This window comes from Strigops habroptila, chromosome 4, assembly GCF_004027225.2.
Source record: "Strigops habroptila isolate Jane chromosome 4, bStrHab1.2.pri, whole genome shotgun sequence".
Classification (NCBI taxonomy): Eukaryota; Metazoa; Chordata; class Aves; order Psittaciformes; family Psittacidae; genus Strigops; species Strigops habroptila.
The window spans coordinates 30,345,422-30,369,109 of NC_046358.1; the positions used below are offsets into that span (position 1 = coordinate 30,345,422).

Genomic DNA, 23,688 nt, shown 5'->3' on the forward strand with positions numbered 1-23,688 from the left:
AGGAGACACGCATTTCAAACTGCTTTTTTTTAATTTTTTTTTCTCACCAGGGCAGATTTCTTCTTTTGTCTTATAAGGTTACCTAACGTCTGAGCAACAGATAGGAAAGCAAGACAGAGCAGTTGACCAAAAAGAAGTACAGAGCAAAAAGCAGGGGAAAAAATGTCTCAGGCACCAGGTTTAAATCACAACCACGTTTCCTGAAAATGCAGAAGGTCCTGGCTATGGACCTCAGGACTGATTCTGATACAGGTCTCTGACCCATGACCCATGTGAATTTGTGTATCTCACCCCGAGACCATCCCCACTGAACGATCCCCTTCACACAAGGAGCAGATTTCTACTGTGGAAGAGAGGAGGCAGGACAGGGTTAACCTCACACAGTCTTCCTTCAGGCCCCCAGAGGGGCTGGGGTTTTGTTTTCCTGGGTAAGGGAGGGGGAGCTGGGGCTTGTATTATAACTAGAACAGGAGATCTTACTGGTGGTTACCAGCTTGTTTTGGGTTTGAGGGAAAGCCCGGCACAGGAGGGAGAGGAGGGAAATGCAGCCTTGGAAAACGGAGAGTGTCTGGTAATTGCACAAGGCAAAACCAAGCGTCCTCCATTTCCCCAAATCCCCCTGAGAGCTATGGGGGGCTTCAAGAGAGAGTTCTCCAGACTCCCTCCCTCCCCCCTCCCCTAAGCCTAGCCACATCTTCCAGGTCTGTCGCGCCAGCCCTTGCCTTGACGCGAGGTGTCTGTCCCTGCTCGCAGCACAGAGGGGAGAGGGGCGAGAAAAGGGAGCAGGGGTCCCCCGGCTTTCGGATTGCCTGATCCTGGTCCCCTAGAGCCTGCGGGGGCTCGGACGATGCCCTGCCCTTCCCCTCCCCCTGCGCTGCAGAGTCTCCGGATGCTGCCGTACTCCTGCCATGTGCCGCCGCCGCCGCCGCTACTGAGGCTCGTAGCTTAGCCGAGCGTGTCTACGGCTGCAAACTCCGCCAAACAAACCTGCATCCTCCTCCAGGGAAGGATACCCAGTAGGTACCAGCCGGAGCCTGCCCCCTTCCCTAGGGCACCCCGCTACCGCCTCTTTCCAAGGGACTCACAGCCTCTCCCCACCCCCTTTTTAAGCCAGTGCAGAGAGGGGCTCCGTGAATTCCCTCCAAAGCTATAGGGTGGCTCCCTCCTTTTCCTCCTCCACCTTCTCCTTCTCCTTCTCTTCCTGCTCCGGCTCTCCTCGGCGAGCCAGGCTGCTGCGGCAGCCAGCGGGGTGCTCCCAGCCTCGCCCAGCCATGCCGCTGCGGCTCACCCTCCGGGGCTGACTTTTGTTACCCCTCTAGTGCCCGGGGCTGAGCTGAGGTGGGCTCTATTTTGGGGGGCGGCTGAGGCTGGAGAGAGTGTGCGCGTGTGGGAGGTGTCCCTACGGCGGGGAGGAGACGCTGATGCCCAGATCCTTGCAAGCTTGCGGGCTCGGCAGCACGGGCGCCCCTCGGGTGGGCGCGGAGGGGCCGGGCTGCAGCGGAGACCCGCCACCCTCACACACATCTGCCGGTGGGCCGGGCGAGCCGGCTGTGGGAGCCTCCCCACGAGCCAACGGCACCCGGGACCCGCTGCCCGGCTCAGCCCCCTCCGTTCCCGCTCCCACCCAGACCCCCTCTAGTCCTCACTCCATCCCTTCACCCCTCTCTGCTGGGGTGCCTGCACCCCTCCTCACCTCGCCGGTACAAACCCCTCCACTCCACTCCCCTTCCCGCCCCTCCCCACCTTCTTTGATTTATTTGTGTATTTCTTTCCTTGGCAACCACCAGTTCCCCTCAGTAAAACAGCGCAGGCTCCCTATAATTTGAAATTAATTTGTTTGACTGCAGCATTCAGACAGGAAGGTTGGGAATTTATTTAAATCATTTTTCTCCCTGTGCAAAAAGGAAGCGATGAAATTTCCAATTGAGACTCCAAGAAAACAGGTGAACTGGGATCCTCAAGGTTGGTGATTCTCTACTACTATCATTACTATAATAATAGCAATTATATTATTCCTTGTGTCTAGTGACTTGTAGAAGAGTATTTGACTCCAAATGGGAGGAGATGTTAGATGATTGTCTGTTTCCCATGTGCACTGCTCAGTCCTTTTTTCTCAATCCTAGCGGTGCATTAGAAAATGCTCCTCAAATGTGGAGTTGGGTGGGTGCGTGGGTAAAACCTCTTCTAGGTGTAAGTTTTATAGTTCTATTTTTGATATCTCTCTCCCCTCCCTTTTTCTTGAGTATTTTCATGACAAACTTGCCTGGGATGGCAGTCATCTCTGGCTCACAGCATGGTTTGTTTTATCTGTGGCTCCTTTGTTGTTTCCAGTGATCATTGTCTCTGCTAAATGGGTGGTACAGGAGTGGACACAGATGTGACTACTTGCTCAGGGCTCCTCCATGGCAAATGTTTCTTGGCAAGCAAATGGAGCAAAATGCTGCTGCAATATAACCCGTAGTGTGAACAGTATAAAAAGACACATTAAATGGAGCCCAAACGGACCTTTAGACTCTTTACTCTGTCCTGTTAACAATTGATCAGCCCAAGTGGATAGTTTGATTAACTCTATAGTTAGGTTTGGAGTCTGTCTTGGGGAGTGTGTTTGTGTGATGGTGAAAGGAGATTTACGCCAGTGCAGTGCTTTTCAATAAAATGATCTGAATGGTGTTTTAAAATAAACCATAATGAAACGCTCTCCTTTCCTGGCATGGGGAGGAGGTTCATATGCAACCTACAGAAAAGTGGCTGAAAAAAACCCTACTGGTAATTTGTATACTGGTGTGTCATATTTCTGTGCATCAGTACAGGAGCAGAGCAACTCGAAGCCATATGCTCAGGTTTGCAGCAGAACTGCTGGCAGCTAAGCGCTGTACAGCAGTACTTGCAGGAAGTATGAACTGATAGCACAGGCTTTCATTATGCATCTTTATTCTGCAGGTTTGGTTTTAGTGGTCAATTTGTCTGTCATCCTCTGTGCCCTCACGTCTACCAAATGAAATGTTAGAAACAGTTTTTCCTGGTGGAGAAGAAATACAGCAGAACAGACATCTTTCTGCTCAGCAGATCTGTTTGAAGAGTATAAACAATTAAGCTTTAGGTTAAGCCTTACTACATCTTTAATTAGATGAAGGCTGAAATCGCCACATCAATCTCCTCCGCCCTCAGCTTCACAACAACCACATAGATGTTAGTGCTAACAGAGATTTGATTATTTCAGTGACAGTATATTCCTTATCATAGGGTCAAAATTCTGCATGGTAAAAACTTGCTCTTCACACGTGCTTTTCTGAATGTATATTTCCTGTAGCTTCATTGTAATTCATTTTATGTGTTGCGAAATGTCTTTTAATGCAAAAAGCCCTTTCCTCCTTTCCCCTGAGAAGACACACAGGAGGCTGTACTGATGGCATTCTGTATGTGGCTCCTTTGCTTGGCAATCAACTTCAAAGCATATGGATCCACAGGTGGTCAGTCACAATTTCCTAATGTCTCCGAAACTGTAGAGTTCTGTAATAGTTAAAAGACCTTAAACGCAGCAGATTTCCTCTCTGCCAAGCTGAATCCCTGCTAAGGACTGCGGAATCCTATCACTTATTTCTTCTCAGTATATTGGCTGCGTTAGGTAGGCAGCAAGGATGCTAATGGGAAGGAAGGAAGCAAAAAATGTTAGTTTCTAATTCTCCAAGGGACTCAGGAAATAGATAAAATTTGGTGAAATGGAAAAAAGCAAATTTATAAGGAAAAGTTGTCTAAGGCCCAATCGTTTGACCAATAGAGGAACAGTGCAATGATGTTGTACTCACATAGTCCCACTGAAGAATTAGTGATGTGGGTAGAAGACAAGATAGTTCATTCTTTTTGAAATGAAAATAGATTTCTGTAGATAGAAATGTTAGCAAAGATCTACACAAGATCACTTAGAGCCCTAAAATGAATTTGATTTACAGTCACATATGTAGTCTGTTCTCTGGATGTACATGTGAAGAATGATGTAATGTTTTTCATTGTATGTGATATCCTTGGAGTTAAGAACTGAAGGAGCTTTTCTCAGATACAAAGATCAACATGTAGAAAACTGGTGGTGCAAGGATACAGCGTCCTAAGTATTAAAAGCAAAGCTCATGTCCAGTTAATGTTCATGCTCAAATAACAGTTTCATTTCAATGTGTATTGCATGATCGTGCCCTGTTCCATTCATCAGACAGAGAACGTGCAGTTTCCACAGTTTTGTCTAGTAGGAATTGTGCTAACTTATGCTAACAGTACTTGAAATACATCAATTGATGTGCCTGGCAAGCAAGTTAGCAGTCCAGTGATGTAAATGAGATCTATGGTATCTCAAAGACTGTTTAGATCTGATTATTCCAGGCAATATTTTCTAGAAACTATACCCATTTCTAAATGCCAAGGCCCTTGTTGTGGAGATATGGCTGGCTTGGGACTGATGCTGGTTTGAACCCAGGTCAGAATGATAGTTACTGAAATGAATTAATGCTCAAACTCCATAATGCTGACTGAACTATAAATATTTACATCGATAAATAGATTAGAGCCTGCTAGTAGCTTTCATACAGCATAAAACTGGTATTCTCAGTCCACAACAGCAAAGATCAATATACCATAGAAAGACTTTGTGGAGAGAAGAGGTTTAAAAGACAGAATTGGCATGAGGGATGGTGCCTGACAGACAACTAATGGGAAGCTGTTTTCTCAGTCATTAAAATTGAAAGAATAGGGCATGGAGACTGAGCTGTGCTTTTATCCTGTTGTGTAGTATCTTCACTTGTCTTTTGTATAAGGTATATCTGTGTGTTCCCTGTAAATGCTGAGTGTGTTATCTAGACATACCAAGTATTTCACAAATCTGGAAGTAGATAGGGTCCAGGTCCCTCCAGTGAAGTCCTCCACTACCTCAGGCAATCAAACTATATAATCCCATTAACAAAGATCAAACTCCATCCCAAAAGTCACTGGGACTTGTCACTGACAATCAAATGTGAAATATGTGAAAAATCTCATATATATTGATTAAAAAACATGCTAGTCATGCACAGTGAGTGAATAGGGTAAGAAATGAGTAAAAAACCCAAGCAGGCAGCTCAAGAATGTTTTAGGGAGAGTTGGACACATTGAGTAGGAGTACAAGTTTTTACACTATCTGGCCTTACGTTAAAAAAAAACCAAAACCAAAATAAAACCCCAAAAAACCCAACCAAAACCCAAAACCTGCCATTTGTGTTACTGGTGGAATCAGCCTGGATATACATAACCATAAAGCATTTGATCTGCCTATCAGTGATTTTTGCTTCTCTCATTTGGTGCAATTCAGGTAAAGCAATAATATCAGAAGTTACTGAAAGACCAAATCTTTAGTTTCATACCTCATACAACTTCCCATTTATACTTTTTGGAATATAAGATTTGGTTTATAGAAGCATATGAAGACATTAATTCTCGTAATTGTTGTTCTCATCTCTCCTCTTTCCTGCACTCCTGCTGCTGTTTGTTACACCCACCTGTTGTCTGTGCTTAAATTGGCTTATAATTTCTTTGCACATACATTTTTATATAGTATCTAAAACATGGCGGGTCACTCATCCTGACTGAGACATCTGGAAGTTACAGCAGTAAATCTTTTTTCTCCTATCTGCTGAATTATCTGCTTAAAATGGCTGTTTCTTTGTAGAAAAGAAGGATAGATGGGACTGTTTCCAATATGCTCAGAAATTATCCTGAAGTATGACTGTTTTGCAGGCTGATGATGAGATGTCTTTTTCCAGGGAAGGATGTCTATCTTGGTGATGCTCCATTTGCTGCCTAGCAAATGGAGTTCAGTCTTGTTCCATCCTTAGTGCCTGCAGATTTTTGCTGTTATTGCAGTGATATGGATTGTCAAAGCCTTCTGAATTTCCAGGTAGATGTTTATCTCTACACAGACCTTTTGGAACACTGAAGTTTTGATGTAAGTTCCTTTACAAAGACATTTGTGTAGGATGGCTTTCTGCAGTTTGGAACCCTAAAATCCTGCATTTATTATCATTCTTACATTTAGCATGGGAATTAGTGGTCTGTGGGGAATTCAAGCCGTAGTTGAAAGACTGGAGTGCCTCTTCAGAGGAGCTGACTTACTGTTTAACTGTCAGTAAGCCCTTTACCCTTTCTTTTCCTCCCCTTTTCTTGGACTGCAAAATGGGAATATTAATACTTCCCTAATGCACAAGTGTGTTGTGAAATATAATTAACTTGTTTAGAGCAATCTAAGATCTGCTACTGAAAGAAGAGCATATGTATTGCAATCAAATGCTAAAGCAATTAGGAAGGAGCAAAACAGCCTGTCATCATCCACAGATCACATCAATTAAGAAATAAGGTTATCTATCTCTGCACTTTACAACTAGAGGGAACTAGTATTATTTGCACTTCTTTATGGACAGTGAAGGCTCAATCGAGTTTCCCATTAGAGGTATCTAGAGACCTTTGATATTACTCAGCTACCACTCCAGAGGGGCTCCAGTCTTCCACAGGTCCTGGGTGACCTGCCATGGGATTTCTCTACCTGAGACACCTCAAGCAGCACTGGACACCTATATGTGGGACAACTGAGCTGCATCTCAGTGCTTTCATACGGATATCAGGATGAGATCATCCATCCCTTGATGACTATTTGTTGGAAAAATCTTCAGCATCAGCTAATCAGTATAAATTAAGCTGACGCTGCCTGCAGTGTGTTACAAAATGCTGCAGTTCCTGCTTTTTCTGTCCTTTCATTCAAAGAGACAAATGCAGAAGGCAAACTTGATTATAAAGGTATAGATGAGTAGAATGAGGGATGTTCATTTCTGTCCTCTGATTTCAGTAAGATATATAAGAAGAAGGGGAGTGTAACTTTGAGCTAGACACACTCTAGTGCGCACTAGTAAGTCAGTTCTTAGTAGTTCAGTGTAAGAAGACTGCTATGGAAAGCTATAATGTGTAAAAAAAAAAAAAGTAGCTCTAATCCCAGAAAATAACCCATAGTCAGCAGTACTGACTGTGTGGTACTTGTATCACAAAATCCTATTGGCTACTGACCCATCTGATAGATCAGGACTCTGCTATGCCTAATAGGCATGGGTTGCAAAACAACTGTAAGGAGTCTAGAGAGAAGGAGAGAAGTAGAATAGCTATTGGATACATAGGAGGACACTGCTTGCAGTGCATGGTGTAGGCACAATAGTGCCAAATACAGTATGGTGGAAGATTTGGAGAGTTTGAAAAAAAAAATAAAAGAGAATGAAGAACTCAGAACTTTACTAAAGGCTGATGAACACTGTGGACCCTAATGTGGTGAGAGACGGGAAGATATGACTGAATTACCAGGAGAGGAAAAAAGACATCAGAGAGCTATTAGTTTCATGATTGTTGTCTTTAGGTTCCCCTGGAAATGGAAAACCTAAGAATTCAGAAAAGTAAAATTAGTAATAAGGAAGAGAGAGACTGGACAGCAGCTTTCTTAGTGATAGTGAGGAAAGACTGAATTCTAGTCAAGGTAAGAAAGATGAAGGGTAGGGTATCATTAAGATGTCATCTGTACTGTGAGAAAAAGGGAATGAGAAGAATCAAAGGCAGCATGAAGCTACAAGCTTAAAACAGGGAGAGCGATAGAACTGTCAGCAGTGGGAGAGGTTGAGAGAATTATTAAGAATACCAATGCTATTTTTTGCCATGTATGTACAAGAGTAACCCATTAAGAAGCTTTTAGACTGAAAAGTCCCTTGGGCAACTCTTGAAAACTGATGCTACCTAAAGTGATGGATTTTGCATTTGGGAGAAAGATATATGATATCAGTTGTAATTGGGTAGGTTTTGGTTCGCCTTTTGGTGTTTAGCTGGATTTATGTAGCTTCAGACAGAAGACTGCATATATATATGTGATACAATTTAATTCTTACTCTCTTAAATTAATCTAGAGCTAGGAATTTTACCACTCACTTCAGTGTGAGCAATGTGAGATTCTTAAAGAATGAGAACTGTGTTGTCCCTGCAGGCTTTACTGAGTTAAAAGCAAAGGGGTGCCTGGAATCACTGGGAGAATGGAGGCCCTAGGTATGTGGTAAATAGGGTAAGTACCTGCAGTGAAGTGGGGAGGGAACAGTGAGGATGTCAGGGTAAGGAAGGGATAACAAACACACTAGTATTCAACAAGTAGAGTATTACAGAATCCTCTGTGATGGGAAAGCCTAACCTTTATTTTGTTTTAGTCTCAGTGTAATAGCAAAAGCCAAAGCAGAGAATATGAATGCTGAACAGTGGTCTGTTTTTTATAGAATTCTTGTGTAAAAGAAATGACATTCAGCAAAAGGCTAAATACTACCTTTTCAATACCCTTTTTATAGGAATACATCTGTTTTTTGTTTTCTGTAAGAAATTGAAAACATCCTGGGACCTACTCGTATTCTAGTTCCTGAGACATCAGTTATACTTCTATTGTTTATCTATAAAGCACATATATGAAAAACATTTTAACTATAATGGAAAATGTGCTCTGAGATGAACCCACTGGCTTATAAATTCTGTGCCATGCAGTTCTCACTGGTTACCCCAGTGAGATAAATCAACAAGTGAGAACAGCACATATCATACACCCTTGTACTTCACGGTGGTAGTGACAATCCTTTTTAGTCTATGGACCATTATTATTCTCCCAACATACTTTATAGGTTGCTTTTCACAGTTACAATCAAACATTAACTCAGATTATTTAAACAAAATGATTTTTCAAAAATGAACTATGAATCTCATACTATGTTAATGAACCAGAAAATTTAGGGGATATTTCCTTATTTTGGGAATGCTGAGACCAAGAATTCAGATTTCATCATTTACTTTGACTGCTAATACAATTCTTATGCTATTATTACAAATCTTATTGTTGGTAAAGTGTCCCAAATGCATCTATTATTATATGTTTTCCAGATGTCTCAAAATATAAGCATAGGAGATCACTGGTATGATTTTGAGGTTAAAGTAGAAACTTAAGTGTGAGTGTATCTGTCTGAGTTGGAAGTGGAAATGAAAGTCAGTAAGGTGAGAGAATCTGTTATCAAAACCTGTATAGAGGGGAAAAAAAGGTGGAAGAGAATACACAAGCCTGGTTTCATTTTATTTTTCTGTTTTTAAAATGGAAGGGGAACATCTTGCTGAAAGCTGGAAAGTTGTGAAAAGGGGCATGACATATAAAATACATGAAAGTGATTGAAACATGTCGCGCTTAGGATCTGGAGTCCTGATCTGGTGTAGTGATCAGCTGCAAAGCCTGGGGTGGGTTCATTTTTTTTTTTTCAGTAGTCCAGAAATAGCATTTTGTTTGAGTTTGTTATTTGAAATTTTAGGGGACATTTGAAAAGAAATAAAGACCTAGCAAGGAGAGACAAAGGAAAGCTGCTTCAGGTAGTGTAGATTACAAAAAATGGACCCAAAGTGTGACAGGGTCAGACCTGTTGCCAGAGGTGCAGAAAATGCAGAATGAAAAGTGTAACTAACTGTTGTAAGGCTGAAAATGCTCTGCCTTTTAGAAGTACACACATAAGCTAGGGAATATTTTAAAAATATGAAATGCCTTTATGCTAATATCTTTATGTTCTCCATTGGTTCCTCAGGCATATATCAGGGTCCTCCTCTGTGAGCAAAACTAACTGTCGTGGTTTGAGCCCAGCCGGTAACTCAGAACCACGCAGCCGCTCGCTCACTCCCCCACTTCTTCTTCCCCCTGCTCCCAGAGGGATGGCGAGGAGAATCAAAAGCATGTAACTCCCACGGGTTGAGATAAGAACAGTCCAGTAACTAAGGTATAATACAAACCCACTGCTACTACCACCAATAATAATAATGATAAGGGAAATAACAAGGGGAGAGAATACAGTTGCTCACCACCCGCTGACTGATACCCAGCCTGACCCGAGCAGCGATCTGGGCCGTCCGGGTAACCCCCCCAGTTTATATACTGGGCATGCTGTGTTGTGGTATGGAATACCCCTTTGGCTAGTTTGTGTCAGGTGTCCTGTCTCTGCTTCCTCCCAGCTTCCCCCCCTCCCTGGCAGAGCATGAGACTGAGAAAGTCCTTGGTTGGAGTAAAGATTACTTAGCAGCAACTAAAAACATCAGTGTTATCAGCGTTGTTCCCAGGCTGAAAGTCAAAAACACAGCCCTGCACCAGCTACTAAGAATGAGAAAAATGACTGCTACAGCTGAACCCAGGTCACTAACACACAGTATAAATAATTTTATGGATATATCACAAAACATCTTCATCTCATGAAGTAAATATCTTTCACAGATGATGATCTGTTTATTTGGCTAATCCTTCACTTGAGGACAGGCTTATGTTTCTTCCATTTGTTCCCCAGTTCTGCCCCCAAAGAGATGCATGCAGTAGATCTTTAATTACCTCTGTTCTCTTTCTGATAACCCAACAGACTGCAGTCACAAAGACAATAGACTGTTCAACCAGTAGGGGATAGCAAATGTTAAGAACCTAAAAACCATCTTCTTACAAAGCAATACAAGTTATTTTGGTATCTCTGTCCTACAGGATTGTCGTAGCGCTTTAAGCATCAGGCTTTTTGTACCTAGATCTGTTAGAGCCATATGTTCATATCTCAGCAGGACTGACTCATCTTTTCTTCCCTAGGAAGAAAAACCAACAGGTTACTGACTTTACTGCATGAGGATTTTAGATTTTGGCACCTTAAACTTGTGCCTCTGAGATTCTTAAGATTCAGTGATATGTTGTTAAAGGGTCTTGGATTATTTCTCTCTTACTTGATACTGTAATATAATAATATTGGCATGATTTGAAAACAGCAAATACATACTGACAGCTTGTCCAGGACTTTTATCCTCTCAAATTTCAGCTTTTGATTTTAAAGAAACAAAAGGCAGTCACTATCTCCTATGTGTGAAAAACCTGTGATGAAAGAATTATAAAAGAAAGGGTACTGCAGAAAAGCCCAGCTGAATTGAAAGAAGTAGCTCACACATTTCAAAGACATTTCTTAGGGTTAACTCAAATCCATCACTATGTACTTAAATGTTAAGACTGTTGAGTGTGGATCGCACAAGAAAGGGTCATGCAGAAAGGCCTTGAGTAGCAACAATCATGACAGCTAGAGAAACACCACAACAGCCACCTCTTTCTGATGCTACAACCACCAAACTAATATGCCTTCATGAGAAGCTGAGTTCATTACTAGGTTACAATGATATACTGACAGGTAACCTTGTGATCTGAATTTCTCATTGCTACCAGACATTATTTGTTGATTCTGTTTTCTAAAAATAGGCATCTGCTGCCGTTTAAGGGACTGTAAGGCAACTGAGACATTTGCATAGGCCTGGTATATATGATAATGGACCCAAGAGAGATCTCTGCCCTTCTGGAGCAACAGTTTAAGGCCAATTAGGATATCCTAGGACCTCTCACTTGATACTATACAATATGGATGGGCAACTGAATTACACCATTTGGGTATGACTTAGTTGGAGAATAAAGCACCTAAATATAGGTAGGTATCCGCAATGCAGAGGTATGCTAAGTTTCTACGGGCCTGCTATGGTTAGGGGATATACAGGCAAATATGCTTCGTGGAGTCCAGAGAACTTTCAGAACACCAACAGGGAGGGACTGGTTGGAAATGTGACGCTCCAGGGCAGCCTTGGCTGTAGTGACCATGAGATGGTCGAGTTCGAGATCCTCAGGACAGTGAGAAGAGCATGCAGCAAGCTCACTGCCTTGGACTTCAAGAAAGCAGGCTTTGGCCTCTTCAGGAACCTGCTTAGTAAGGTTCCATGGGATATAGTCCAAGAGGGCAGGGGGGCCCAAGGCTGCTGGTCGGTATTCAAGGATCACCTGCTACGTGCTCAAGAGTGTTGCATCCCAACTAGAAGGAAGTGCGGCAGGAGGGCCAGGAGACCTCCATGGATGGGCAAGGAGCTGCTGAGGAAACTTAGAGGGAAAAAAGAAGCTTATAGAAGGTGGAAGTGAGGACAGGCGGCCTGGGAAGAATATAGGAGCATTGCCCGGGAAGCTAGGGACCAGGTTAGGAAAGCTAAGGCCCAGCTAGAATTAAATCTGGCAAGCGATGTGAAAGATAACAGGAAAGGCTTCTATAGGTACGTAGCAGATAAAAGACAGACTAGGGACAACGTGGGCCCTCTCCGGAAGCTATTGGGAGAACTGGCTACCATGGATTTGGAGAAGGCTGAGGTTCTTAATGACTTCTTTGCCTCAGTCTTCACTAGCAAATGCTCTGACCACACCACTCAAGTCTTGGAAAGCAAATGCAGGGACTGTGAGAATGAAGACCTTAGGCCCACTGTAGGAGAGGATCAGGTTCGAGACCATCTTAAGAACCTGAACGTGCACAAGTCCATGGGACATGATGAAATCCATCCACGGGTCCTGAAGGAGCTGGCGAATGAAGTTGCTATACCACTGTCCATCATATTTGAAAAATCCTGGCAGTCAGGTGAAGTTCCCAACGACTGGAAGAAGGGTAATATAACCCCCATTTTCAAGAAGGGGAAGGTGGAAGACCCAGGGAACTACAGGCCAGTTAGCCTCACCTCTGTGCCTGGCAAAATCTTAAAGCAGTTTCTCCTGGAAAGTATGCTAAGGCACATGAAAAACAATGAGGTGGTTGGTGACAGCCAACATGGCTTCACTAAGGGGAAATCCTGCCTGACCAATTTGGTGGCCTTCTATGATGGAGCCACGGAACTGATGGGGCTCTGCAACAACAGGGGCAGAGCAGTTGATGTCAAGTTGGACTTGTGCAAAGCGTTCGACACTGTCCCGCACGACATCCTTGTCTCTAAATTGGAGAGACATCAATTTGTAGATGGACCACTCGGTGGATAAAGAACTGGCTCAATGGCCGCATGCAAAGAGTTGTGGTAAATGGCTCGATGTCCAGTTGGAGACCTGTAACGAGTGGTGTCCCTCAGGGATCGGTGTTGGGACCGGTCCTGTTCAACATCTTTGTCGGCGACATGGACAGTGGGATTGAGTGCGCCCTCAGCAAGTTTGCCGATGACACCAAGCTGTGTGGTTCGGTTGATACGCTGGAGGGAAGGGATGCCATCCAGAGGGACCTGGACATGTTTGTGAGGTGGGCTGATGCCAACCTCATGAAGTTTAACCAAGCCAAGTGTAAGGTCCTACACCTGGGTCAGGGCAATCCCAGGCACTGCTACAGGTTGGGCAGAGAAGAGATTCAGAGCAGCCCTGCAGAAAAGGACTTGGGGGTGTTGGTTGACGAAAAGCTTAACATGAGCCGGCAGTGTGCGCTTGCAGCCCAGAAAGCCAACCGTATCCTGGGCTGCATCAAAAGAAGCGTGACCAGCAGGTCGGAGGAGGTGATCCTGCCCCCTACTCTGCTCTCGTGAGACCTCACTTGGAGTACTGCGTACAGTTCTGGTGTCCTCAACATAAAAGGACATGGAGCTGTTGGAGCGAGTCCAGAGGAGGGCCACGAGGATGATAAGAGGGCTGGAGCACCTCCCGTATGAAGACAGGCTGAGAGAGTTGGGGCTGTTCAGCCTGGAGAAAAGAAGGCTGCGTGGAGACCTCATAGCCTTCCAGTATCTGAAGGGGGTCTATAAGGATGCTGGGGAGAGACTCTTCCTTAGGGACTGCAGTGGTAGGACAAAGGTAATGGCTTCAAACTTAAACAGGGGAAGTTTAGATTAGATACAAGGAAGAAGTTCTTTACAGTGATGGTGGTGAGGCACTGGAATGGGTTGCCCAGGGAGGTTGTGGATGCTCCATCCCTGGCGGTGTTCAAGGCCAGGTTGGACAGAGCCTTGGGTGGCATGGTTTAGCGGAAGGTGTCCCTGCCCATGGCAGGGGGTTGGAACTAGATGATCTTAAGGTCCTTTCCAACCCTTACTATTCTATGATTCTATGATTCTAAGATGTCTGGTTTAGGGTCAGCTACGTACTTTCTTAAGTCTGATCTGTGAATTCTTGTAGCTACATGTCAGTGATGCAATGTGTCAGCACTGTGAAGTATTGCGAGATGTTAGAAGCCATACCATATCTGCAGATGCCATCCTTGTGTAGCTATAAAGTTTTATCATAGTTCAAATGACAACTGTGTTCCTACAGTGTTATCTGAATAGAAGCTGAGCATGAGATAAGGAAAGTCTTGTGTAATTCTGTTGTACCAGACTCTTATCATCTAAGACACTCTGAATTATATGCTATATAGCAAACTTGGAGCAAGCTTTGTGTAGCCAGAATCATCCTGCTACTGACCAGGAGCTCTGTGTACTCAACCAGCCTCCCAGTGACACTGTTGATCTGTTTTGTTTATTATACGCTGCTGCGAGCAGCATAATGGATCTGAAGTTTCTCTAACCTTCTTCCTTTTGCTTACCTGAGCTCTTTTTGACTCCCAGTCACTTTTTAATAATTGTCTTACATGCAGATTGGACAGGTAAATAATTCTAACTGTGGCAGCTTTATTGGTGCAACTTACACACCAAAAATGTAAAAGAAAAATGTGTATGTTGTAAAGAATTTAGACTAAGAGAAAATAAAAATGGATATGATGAACAAGTGCATTTCAAACAGCAACTTTCTTTTCCTTGTGAAAAATCTTTTCTGCACAGAGTAATTTTGTAATAGCTATATGTATTCTTTGTCTTGTTGCAGAATAGGTTTTCAAAGTATTAAAAAGCTTTTGTTCACTTTAACTAAGACTGTTACTGTGAAAAAGAACTTAAGATCACTAAATAGACTGGATCCTCAACGTATACAAATAGTATAGCTTTGGTGAACTAAAAAATAGCCCAATTGATGTACTTACCAGATTTCTGACTATTACCACATGATGTAAGTTCCACTTCTATTGCTGTTGCCCAGGCAATTTGTGAAATTATCACTTAATTGAAGTGATGGATCATTAATGAGATTTGCTTGAATTAAAAGCATTTTTCTGTAGATTCCAATCATTAGCCAGACTGGGGAAGATACCATTAGACTAATGCAGAAATTCTTTTTTTATGGAAGAGCATCAGTGTAACTTCTGTAGGTATGGTCAGTAATGTGCAGATACATCCATAAGGATGGCCCCAAAAATATTTGAAGGGGAACAGTCAGTACTGACTCTATTCTTACTCTGGGGCTAGAGGTGGTTTTTCTCGCCTTACTCGCATATGAGAGATCTGTTCCTTGGCTATTAACTGAAAAGAGTCCTGCAGGAGATATTGTACCGCCTCAGCTGAGCGATGTATTGGTGTCTCACAGCTTCAGTCTGTGCTATAGTCAGTGGCGCTGCTAAAGTTCCCTTTGCATGACTGAGGTGATCAAGAAATTCTTTCACTCCAGTGTTAGGCTGTATCCCTGACAGACAGCCAGCATCAATCACATTTCAAATGTAAATTAGATAGCTTCCTGATAGGAAGGCCAGCATGAAACTTTGCTTTGTTGTTTGTCTCCTTCACTTGTTTGTCTTACCACTAGGTTTCTGTCAGTAAGAATGTCATAAGACCTTCTTATGCTAAGTTGCAAGACTTGAGTTTCCTTCACTGGCTGGTCTGACCATGACACCACTGGCTGAATTTCTTTTGTGAATCCTTGAGACAGTATATTTGGAATATCCCGGTCCACCTGCTCTAGCAAAAAGACATCAGTTAAAATCCTGACCCTACATCACCCTCAGAGCACATTGAAGCAGAACACCTGTGGTGGGAAATTCGGACTCTTCCTCTGTTACTGGAATCCCGGGACACTTCCTGGTGAGGAAAAGTAATCAACGTGTTTCATCCAATGGCACGTCATGGTGCAATGGCATTTTTTTTTTTTTTAGTCTTTGAAAAGAAGATTATGGATAAGCAGCAGCATCACTGCTTCAACCTGTTGTTCATTGAATGGTGAAGTCTGCAGAGAACCGGAGAGCAGCTGTTTATTCCTTGGTGCTTGCACTCGAGGCTTGTGTCGTACTGACAAGAAAGCAGTTTTTCTACGTATTACCTAATTAGGAAAAACAATGGTATCTATCCCCATCTCTTCTGAAAGGAACTCCTGTTTCACTGGGTCATCTCTATACCCCAAGATCTTGAGTCAGAAGCACTTGTTTCCTGTTTTGCTCTTATCAGAGTAAAGACCTGCATGAACTAGAACTCCCAATTTTATCAGGAGCAAGAAATACTGATTTAATACTAGGGAAATAGGTTTTAGCAGTGATCTATTGGGTTTAGTCTTATTTGAGAAAGGGAAAGGTGAGACTTTTTCATGGGTTTCTGTGTATTCAGTTTCTCTATAAATAGCTTCATAAACCTGATGATAGCACTGCTGCCAGTGAGTGTGTTGGAATAAACGCAGTCACCAATGTTGAAGCAGGAGGGCTCCTTATTTGGGACTTGCCCCTATCAATCACTTCTAATCTCCCCTCAACTCTTCCTGCTCCTCACTGTAATGCTCTTCTACTCTGCTTTCCATTTTCCAATACCTGAAATTCATTGATGAGTCCTGTCACGAGTCCTTCCTTTGGGCTCAAGTGTCAGAGGCAATGGGGAGTGTAGCTGAGTGCCAAGTACCGAGAAGAGGAACTGAGCAGGGAGTTATGAGTATGCTACCTCCCATGCTGCCAGCACAGTTGGAGAGAAGTGAGGGACAAGAGCAGATGGATGGATTTGGAGGAGGGCTGGGTAGAAGAGAGGTCAGGAGAGAGAGAAAGCAAAGCAGGGGAAACAAAATTCGAACTGCCCTCCAGCAGTGTACAGTCTCACTCCAGCACAAGACATATCTCCCTCAAGTATTCGTCTGGACTTGGCAGCTCTGTAAGTAGTGCTACAAATGGTGTCAATAGCAGTGCATCTTCATGTTATTGCCAATAAGTGTTAGGTAGGAGCCCCTCGAGGACTGTTGTCCTGAAGCCAAAACAGAAAGAAAAAAACGCGAAGAAGCTTTCAGCTGTTCCTGGAGTTCACATTCTGCCTTAGCACATCCATTCTTTCAACCAGTGAGCTGTCACGTATGCCTTAGGAAAGTGCAGTGCCTGGGAGAGGGAGGAGGGAGGGGAAAGTATCCCAGCATCCCATGACCATGACTTTTGCAGAGCTCTTTTAATGTCAGTGGATAAGTTCTGGATGATACCTGCACAAGCCAGCCTTAGGCTTCCTGTTGTTTCCCTGCCATTTGCATAGCTTCAGTAAGTAGGAGCTCTCAGGCTGTGTTTGCAAGAGAGTAACTCTTGCCCAGTCCATTTTAGGTTTGTGGGCATACTCTGACTGCGATTCTGACAGCAGAGAGTCTGGGTCAGAATCTGGAAGTTCTTGTAAATAATCAGCAAAAGCAGCTTACACATGGGTATCATATTTTTTCTCTATAACCGACAGAGGAAAGGAGTCTGATTTATGGCTGTCTATTAATCTTGTAACAGACAGACCAGTATTTTGTCATGTATAGTGGAAAAGAGCATGTCCCCTAAAAGAACTTGAAGATTTGTTAATTCATTGATGACAAATCATTGTACCTGCTTGATGCATATATGACTAAGACCTTGTTTTAATCAGCTTTTGAAATTACTCTTGAATTTAATTAATTTGCTAATGTCTCTGTTGCAGTGTTGACATGAGACAAACTGTGAATACGTACAGTATTGTTTTTCCTCAGCATCACATGGGTTTATCTATTATTTGTGAAACACTTTGAGATATTAAAATAATCATGAAAGATTATTATAGACTTGGCACATCTGATGCAAAGAGGAATGTTGAGATGTGTTTGATTATCTTACATAGAAGGAGAGTGAAAGGATTTCAAGAGCATTTTCTTGTTGTGAATGAGGACTAGAATATCAAGATGAATGATTTTGAATTATTTTTTTTATAGATACCCTTAACATTTCACCACTTTGTTTACAGATCCTGCATGATGAATACAACCCTGCAACATCAGGCTGTTTTTCTTTGTTATCCTTCACTGATAGCTTTTCTTCTTGGATCTATATGGGTGTGCAGGGCACAGATTGACCTAAATGAATTCTGGCAGATGATTTTATGCGCTGTTCTTAGATACTTCCAATGAAGGAGATTTCAATATCTTGATGTCTGTTGCCATGCTTAGCTGCCCTTGCAGCTAGACTTTTTCCTAATGTAAAAACCCCTACCTCCTTGGTACGAACTGATCAGTTATTTCCTGCCCTGTTCTTAGGGGATTTAGGAAAGAATTCACCACTTTCTTCAGTTAGTCAGTGTCTTAATTCGTGAGGCTACAGTTCACATTTTGATACTTAATCCAAACAGCATTTTCATTTATATGAAGATAATATTTTGGAAAGTTGCAGTGGAAATCAAAGTGGGATGTTGAAAAGATGACTGCATTGATAATCATTTTGTGTTGTGGAAAAATGACATTTGAATATGTGGTGGAGTTTGATTTACTGGGGTTCAAACTAAGATAAGAGATCAGTCAAAACTGAGAGAAGGATGAAACTGATATTTCCAATACTCTTTGACAACAGATCCAGTGTCTGCCTCCTGTCATTAGCTAACTCATTCTCTCCTATATTCCTGTACTCTTAACACTCAGCTACAATGAAGTATGTCAGTATTTAGTCACCATTCAATATTCTGGTGATAAGTGAAGCAGACAAAGTTGCTGAATAGAGCAGCCTTTTCTGTGCCATTCAGAGTTTGCTTCCCTTTTCTATTAGCCTGAAGAAAGAAAAACATATCTTCATCTTCTCTGGTTGCTAACTATATGCAGTCATATGAAAGGCTGTGCAGAAGCCAAAAATGGGAATAAAGTTAAAGACATAAAATACAGGTATCCAAAATAGGAGTGGCTCTTTTTGGATAGGTCTTAAAACACACAAGTCTGGGAGCAAGAGAGTGGATTTCTATGCCAGTCTGTCATTTGTTGTGTGATCTTGGTTAATCTATTTCTCTTTTGTCTAGGCTATACCTACACAGTATTCAGCAAAAGTTGAATGCTGCTACCCAAGCTAGGCCAGCCAAGGAAACTGTGAACTTGAGCCTCTCTGGTACAGCACTGTTTTGAACCAAACATGTCCTGTTAAGTGGCTAGGCCTACAAACAAAAGCTCAGCACTACGCTAAGTTACCATAGTGCTGAGCTTGGAGTGAACCTGGTTTCTGTGCAAAGCTTAATGAAAATTGGAGACTAAAAATACTTTTGAATTCCTCACATGAAAGATTAAGGGAAATTATTGTTGTGCAGAATCAGATTTTTCCAGAATGATTTGAAAGACAGTGATACATGGTAATTATTCCTGTTCTAAACATGGCTGATGTTAGGGCCCCTGTTCTGAAGAGTTTGTTCTCTATAAAATAAATAATTATAACTATTAATAAGGACATATAAAAAATTGATTTAGGATTAGATTTGTTGGCATAGTAAGATTTTCTGGTTTGGTGGTGGTTTTTTTTTTTTGTTTGTTTGCTTGTTTTTGTTTTTTTTTTTTTGTTTGTTTGTTTTCTTGTTTTTTGTTTGGTTTTTTTTGGGGCGAGGGGGTTTCATATGGTTAAGAACACTGAGATTTTAGTCCTGCAGACTTTTTATTTTCCTAGGCAGCTATTGTGAGTTTTTCCTTTCCCTGCTTTGAAAGCTCTTTGTGAGATGGATGTTTGAACTGCCATTCATCTGTGCTTTAAAGAATTTATAATTAGAAATGGCAGTGCCTCTCAGAAACACAATAAGTATAAAAATGGTATTCAGACCCTTCTCTCTTTCTCACTATACTTTCTTGACTAACATTTAATGAACTTGTACATACATCTTTTTTATCTTTTTAGGGGGACTAGGTTCAGAACTGCTAAAATGAAATGATAGAATACCAGAAAGTCTTTCAATAGCCTCACAAAATCCATTGAAAACAAAGAAAGGGGACATGACATAGCTCAGGGGAATGGTAACTGTGTAGACTTTTTAATCTTCTACACATTTGTTAAACTAATCACAATTAGAGTAATAAATAATCCAACAGCCAAGTTTACCCAGCACCCAATTTCTAGCCATTTAACAAGCAGATTGTGATTTTCCTATATTTTTAAAAATTGTCAGTCAGAGATATCACATTGTATTGCTACTTTTCCTTCATTGGGTAAGAGCATAAGCACTTCCTGCCAGCATGAAATATTTAATGAATTGGACATTTAGCTTTATATGAAAATGTATGCTGCTAAAATCTATTTTCTTAAATTTGTATAGAAAATAAGTGAAACGGAATGCTGATGTTTGGGAAGGAAAAATGAGAAAGAAAGGTGAGAAAAACTAGAAATAAAATCCACTCAAAAAGACAACTGAATTTTTGTTCTATACTGACCCAAGTCTAGTAGAAAGTGACAAAAGGGCATTATTGTTGGAAGGCTGCTTGCTCTCTCTGTAGCTAACTCAGGTTCATCACTGTAATTAAGTCCTGATCTATACATTCATGTTCTTAGGGCATGTCTGTAGTGGACTGATAACTTTTTCAGCAATGCACTCTGTGACTGGTGAGACTCAGAGGAAAAACAGTGCTGAATAATACAGTCTGAGCTGTGACACTCATCTTTAGTGCCCCCGTGCAAACTGTCTATGGTGGGTTGACCTTGTCTGTCTGCCAGATGCCCAACCAGCTGCTCTCTCACTCCTTTATAGGAGAGAGGGAGGAAATAAGATGGAAAACTTAGTGGGTCAGAGTAAAGACAGGAAGATCACTTAGTAATTACCACCATGAGCAAAGCAGACTTGACGTGGGGAAAATTAATTTATTGCCAATTAAAATAAATTTGTATGGTGAGAAACAAAGACAAAGATTAAAATACCTCCCCCCTACTTTAGTTTTTTTCATAGGGAAAACTTCACTCCTTCATTCCTGACTCCTCCACCCCACATAGTGCAGGGGGAAATGAGGGATTGTGGTGAGTTCATAACAGTTCCTCTGAGCTGCACCTTCCTCCTCATATTTTTGCCTTGCTCCAGCATGGGTCCATCCTATGAGCTGCAGTCTTTTAGGGTAAAGGTACTCCAGCACGATCTTTTCACAGTCAGCTGTTTTTCAGGCAGTATCAGCCTGCTCTAGTCTGGTGTCCTCCATGTGATGTAGTGTGGATATGTGCTCTGGTGTGGTCCTCTCCATGGGCTGGAGGGAAATACCTGCTCCATTATGGTCGCTTCCAAAACTCACACAGGTTGCAGGAGAACATCTCCTACAGCTCTTGGAGCATGTCTTTCTCCTTTTTTGACTGTGAAGACTCTCATAGTTGGGAAGGTCTTTCTACAGAAAGGGAAACCTTGACCATACTTCTTTCTTAATTTCTACCATGTTCCAATTTAGGCTGATTAAGATTTTTTTATTTTTGACGAAACAGTAGTTTTCTAATGAAGAAAAATGAAAGCCACATTATAAGACAGTGGAGTTTTTTGTTTTCTTGTAATACTGCGTTCCAAATCAATTAAGCAATTGGGATATTCCAAGAGCAATTAATTAGTGTGTTTCAATTATAACTGATGAAACAAAATTATGTAGATTTTTTTGGAAACTTACCAAGAATCATGATTTTGAGCTGACATTTCTCTCCCCATCAGCAGAGAGATCTCAGATTTTTACTCTATTTAACTAGCATTATCCTATAATAGGAAGCACACAGTGACTTTATTGCTTATGCAGTTTTGTAACATAACATACTCCTCCCTTCTCCCTGCCTCACTCTGGGGAAGGAACAGTTGGGAGCAATTGGGAGAAATCAGTGCTACTTTCTAACAGCACATTCAGTCTTATTGGTTTAATGTATGTTGCACTTTCTGCCTTTACCTGTCTCTCTTTCTGTACTGTGTTGTTAATGCCTTGCCACTGATGACTGCATTTGCAGCAGACTGCTGAGATGTTGCTGTAGTCAGCAGAGCTAATACTGCATTAGAGAATCCGCTACAGGGAAAACAACATTAGATTTAACCAGTGGGGTACTGCTGCAGTGAAAAGCTGTATGCTTGGAGGCACTCCGTGCACTTCCCAAACAAGCAATATGTCAAGCTTTGCTTTCATGAACAGTAAATGTTGTAATAAGTCTTCTCACTTCAATGGCAGTTTGCAGCAAAACGCTGTTCAAAAAGTAGAATGAAATTCCCCTTGTGTGGCAGGCTCGTGATGACTTTCACTGCTCAAGTCGTGTGGTTGAACACCTTTGGGAATACACAGAGGGACCAGGGCCAAAACAGTGTAAAACATGTCAGTGCTGCGAGCAGTTTTCTTGATCCATAGCTGTATGGATCCCGTGGTCCCCAGACAGCAGTGCATGTTATTATGCCTCGATCCAGAACAACAGCCACAGGGATACTAATGTTCTTCCCAATATGTAATGGTAGCCTGCAGGCAGGGTTTTTCTTCCATTTCTTGATCACAGCTGAAATGTCACCTGCTAATTAGCCGACATCATGCAAAGATGCTGCACAAACACAAAGACAGACACAATCGTTGTCTACTGGGATTTTTGCTGTGAAAGCCAGATTTTCTAAACCAGCATCAGATTTTTGAGTGTCCAGTGTGTAAAAATCCAGCCTTCATTGTGTTGGTTAAATGGATGCTCGCTACTTTACAAAACCTGTTAAAAAACCACAACAGACAGAGATGAAGAATGGGGGTGGGCAGGGGGCTGGAATAGCAAGAAAAGCAGCTGGTGGAAATGATTAGCCATGTCCTCATAATGCAAAATTTTAATGGCTTAATGATTTTTTGGTTACACATGGACAGAAACTTCCATGTTTCATTACTTCCATCATGCATATAGCAACCACCTGCTTCGTGTTGGACATACAAATTCCCTTCATCCATGAATGTGCCTGCATTTTCTGTTTGTGATGTATTCAGTTTGTATAGCTGAAAGCTTGATACACTGGTTACCTCAGCTTTTCCTCTAACATTTCTCTTCCAGGCATAGCCCTGCTGTCTTAACCCAAGCAGCCAGTAGCTGAAATGACTTTGGGCATTCTGTGGGAAGGTTGCAAAATTGGAAGCAAATGCTAGATACCCATATTCCCCAGGAACTTCTGTTTGGAGATGAGCCAGAGTCTGGAGTGTAAGATCATATGTTAGCCACTGGCGGGCTGCTCATTTTCCTGCCTTTCTACACAGTTCAAGAAGGAAACCTTTTGATGTTAGCTTCAGTGTGTGTCCATTTCAGCAGAGAGGTGGGTGGGGGGAACCCAAATAGAATAGTCAGTCCAGTGAAAATTAAATAAATGATGCTCCTGTTAAGATGTTAAAACAACTATGGGCAATGGAGTCCCTTCATCCCCCAGTCCTTTACAATCTGTTTTAAGAAGGTAGATCCACCTACTTCTAGTGGCTGGTTCAGGGAAGCTCTAGTGGGCTTGGCTAGCACCCCACAGACATTTCTGAGCCTTGGTGCTCCAGGTGTCTGTTCTGCAACTTCATACATTCGACAAAATATCATATTTCTAAATTACTTCAGGAGAGAATGCTGGCTTATTAAGTAGTGCTAGAGGAAGGATGTACAAGTGCAGATAACCCAATGCAGGATCCTGTGAAAGCTGGAAGGAAGATAATTTGCTCATGAATTTTCTCAGTGAAACTAGCCTGCATGATAAGATTTCTTTATAATTCAAACTAAACTCCTAATTTTAAGACAAACATAAAGAAGACTCCATGGGAAATTTTGAATGTTTGACTATGTAAGT

At 42.1% G+C, this 23,688-nt stretch overlaps 1 protein-coding gene across 4 annotated transcripts in view; it reads left to right on the top strand.

Moving 5' to 3' along the window:
* The first annotated feature begins 882 nt into the window (after window positions 1–882).
* KCNK10 (potassium two pore domain channel subfamily K member 10) overlaps window positions 883–23,688 on the top strand; it is a 74,825-nt gene continuing 52,019 nt past the window's right edge. The window contains exons 1-2 of one of the 4 annotated variants that reach the window (XM_030484327.1): window positions 883–1,016; window positions 1,905–1,962. In XM_030484327.1, coding sequence (XP_030340187.1) covers window positions 1,911–1,962 — 52 coding nt within the window. In that variant the 5' untranslated portion in view covers window positions 883–1,016; window positions 1,905–1,910. Of the gene's footprint in view, window positions 1,017–1,392; window positions 1,963–14,791; window positions 14,797–23,688 lie in introns of those variants that run through there. The other 3 variants (XM_030484330.1, XM_030484329.1, XM_030484331.1) reach the window with 3 other exon arrangements.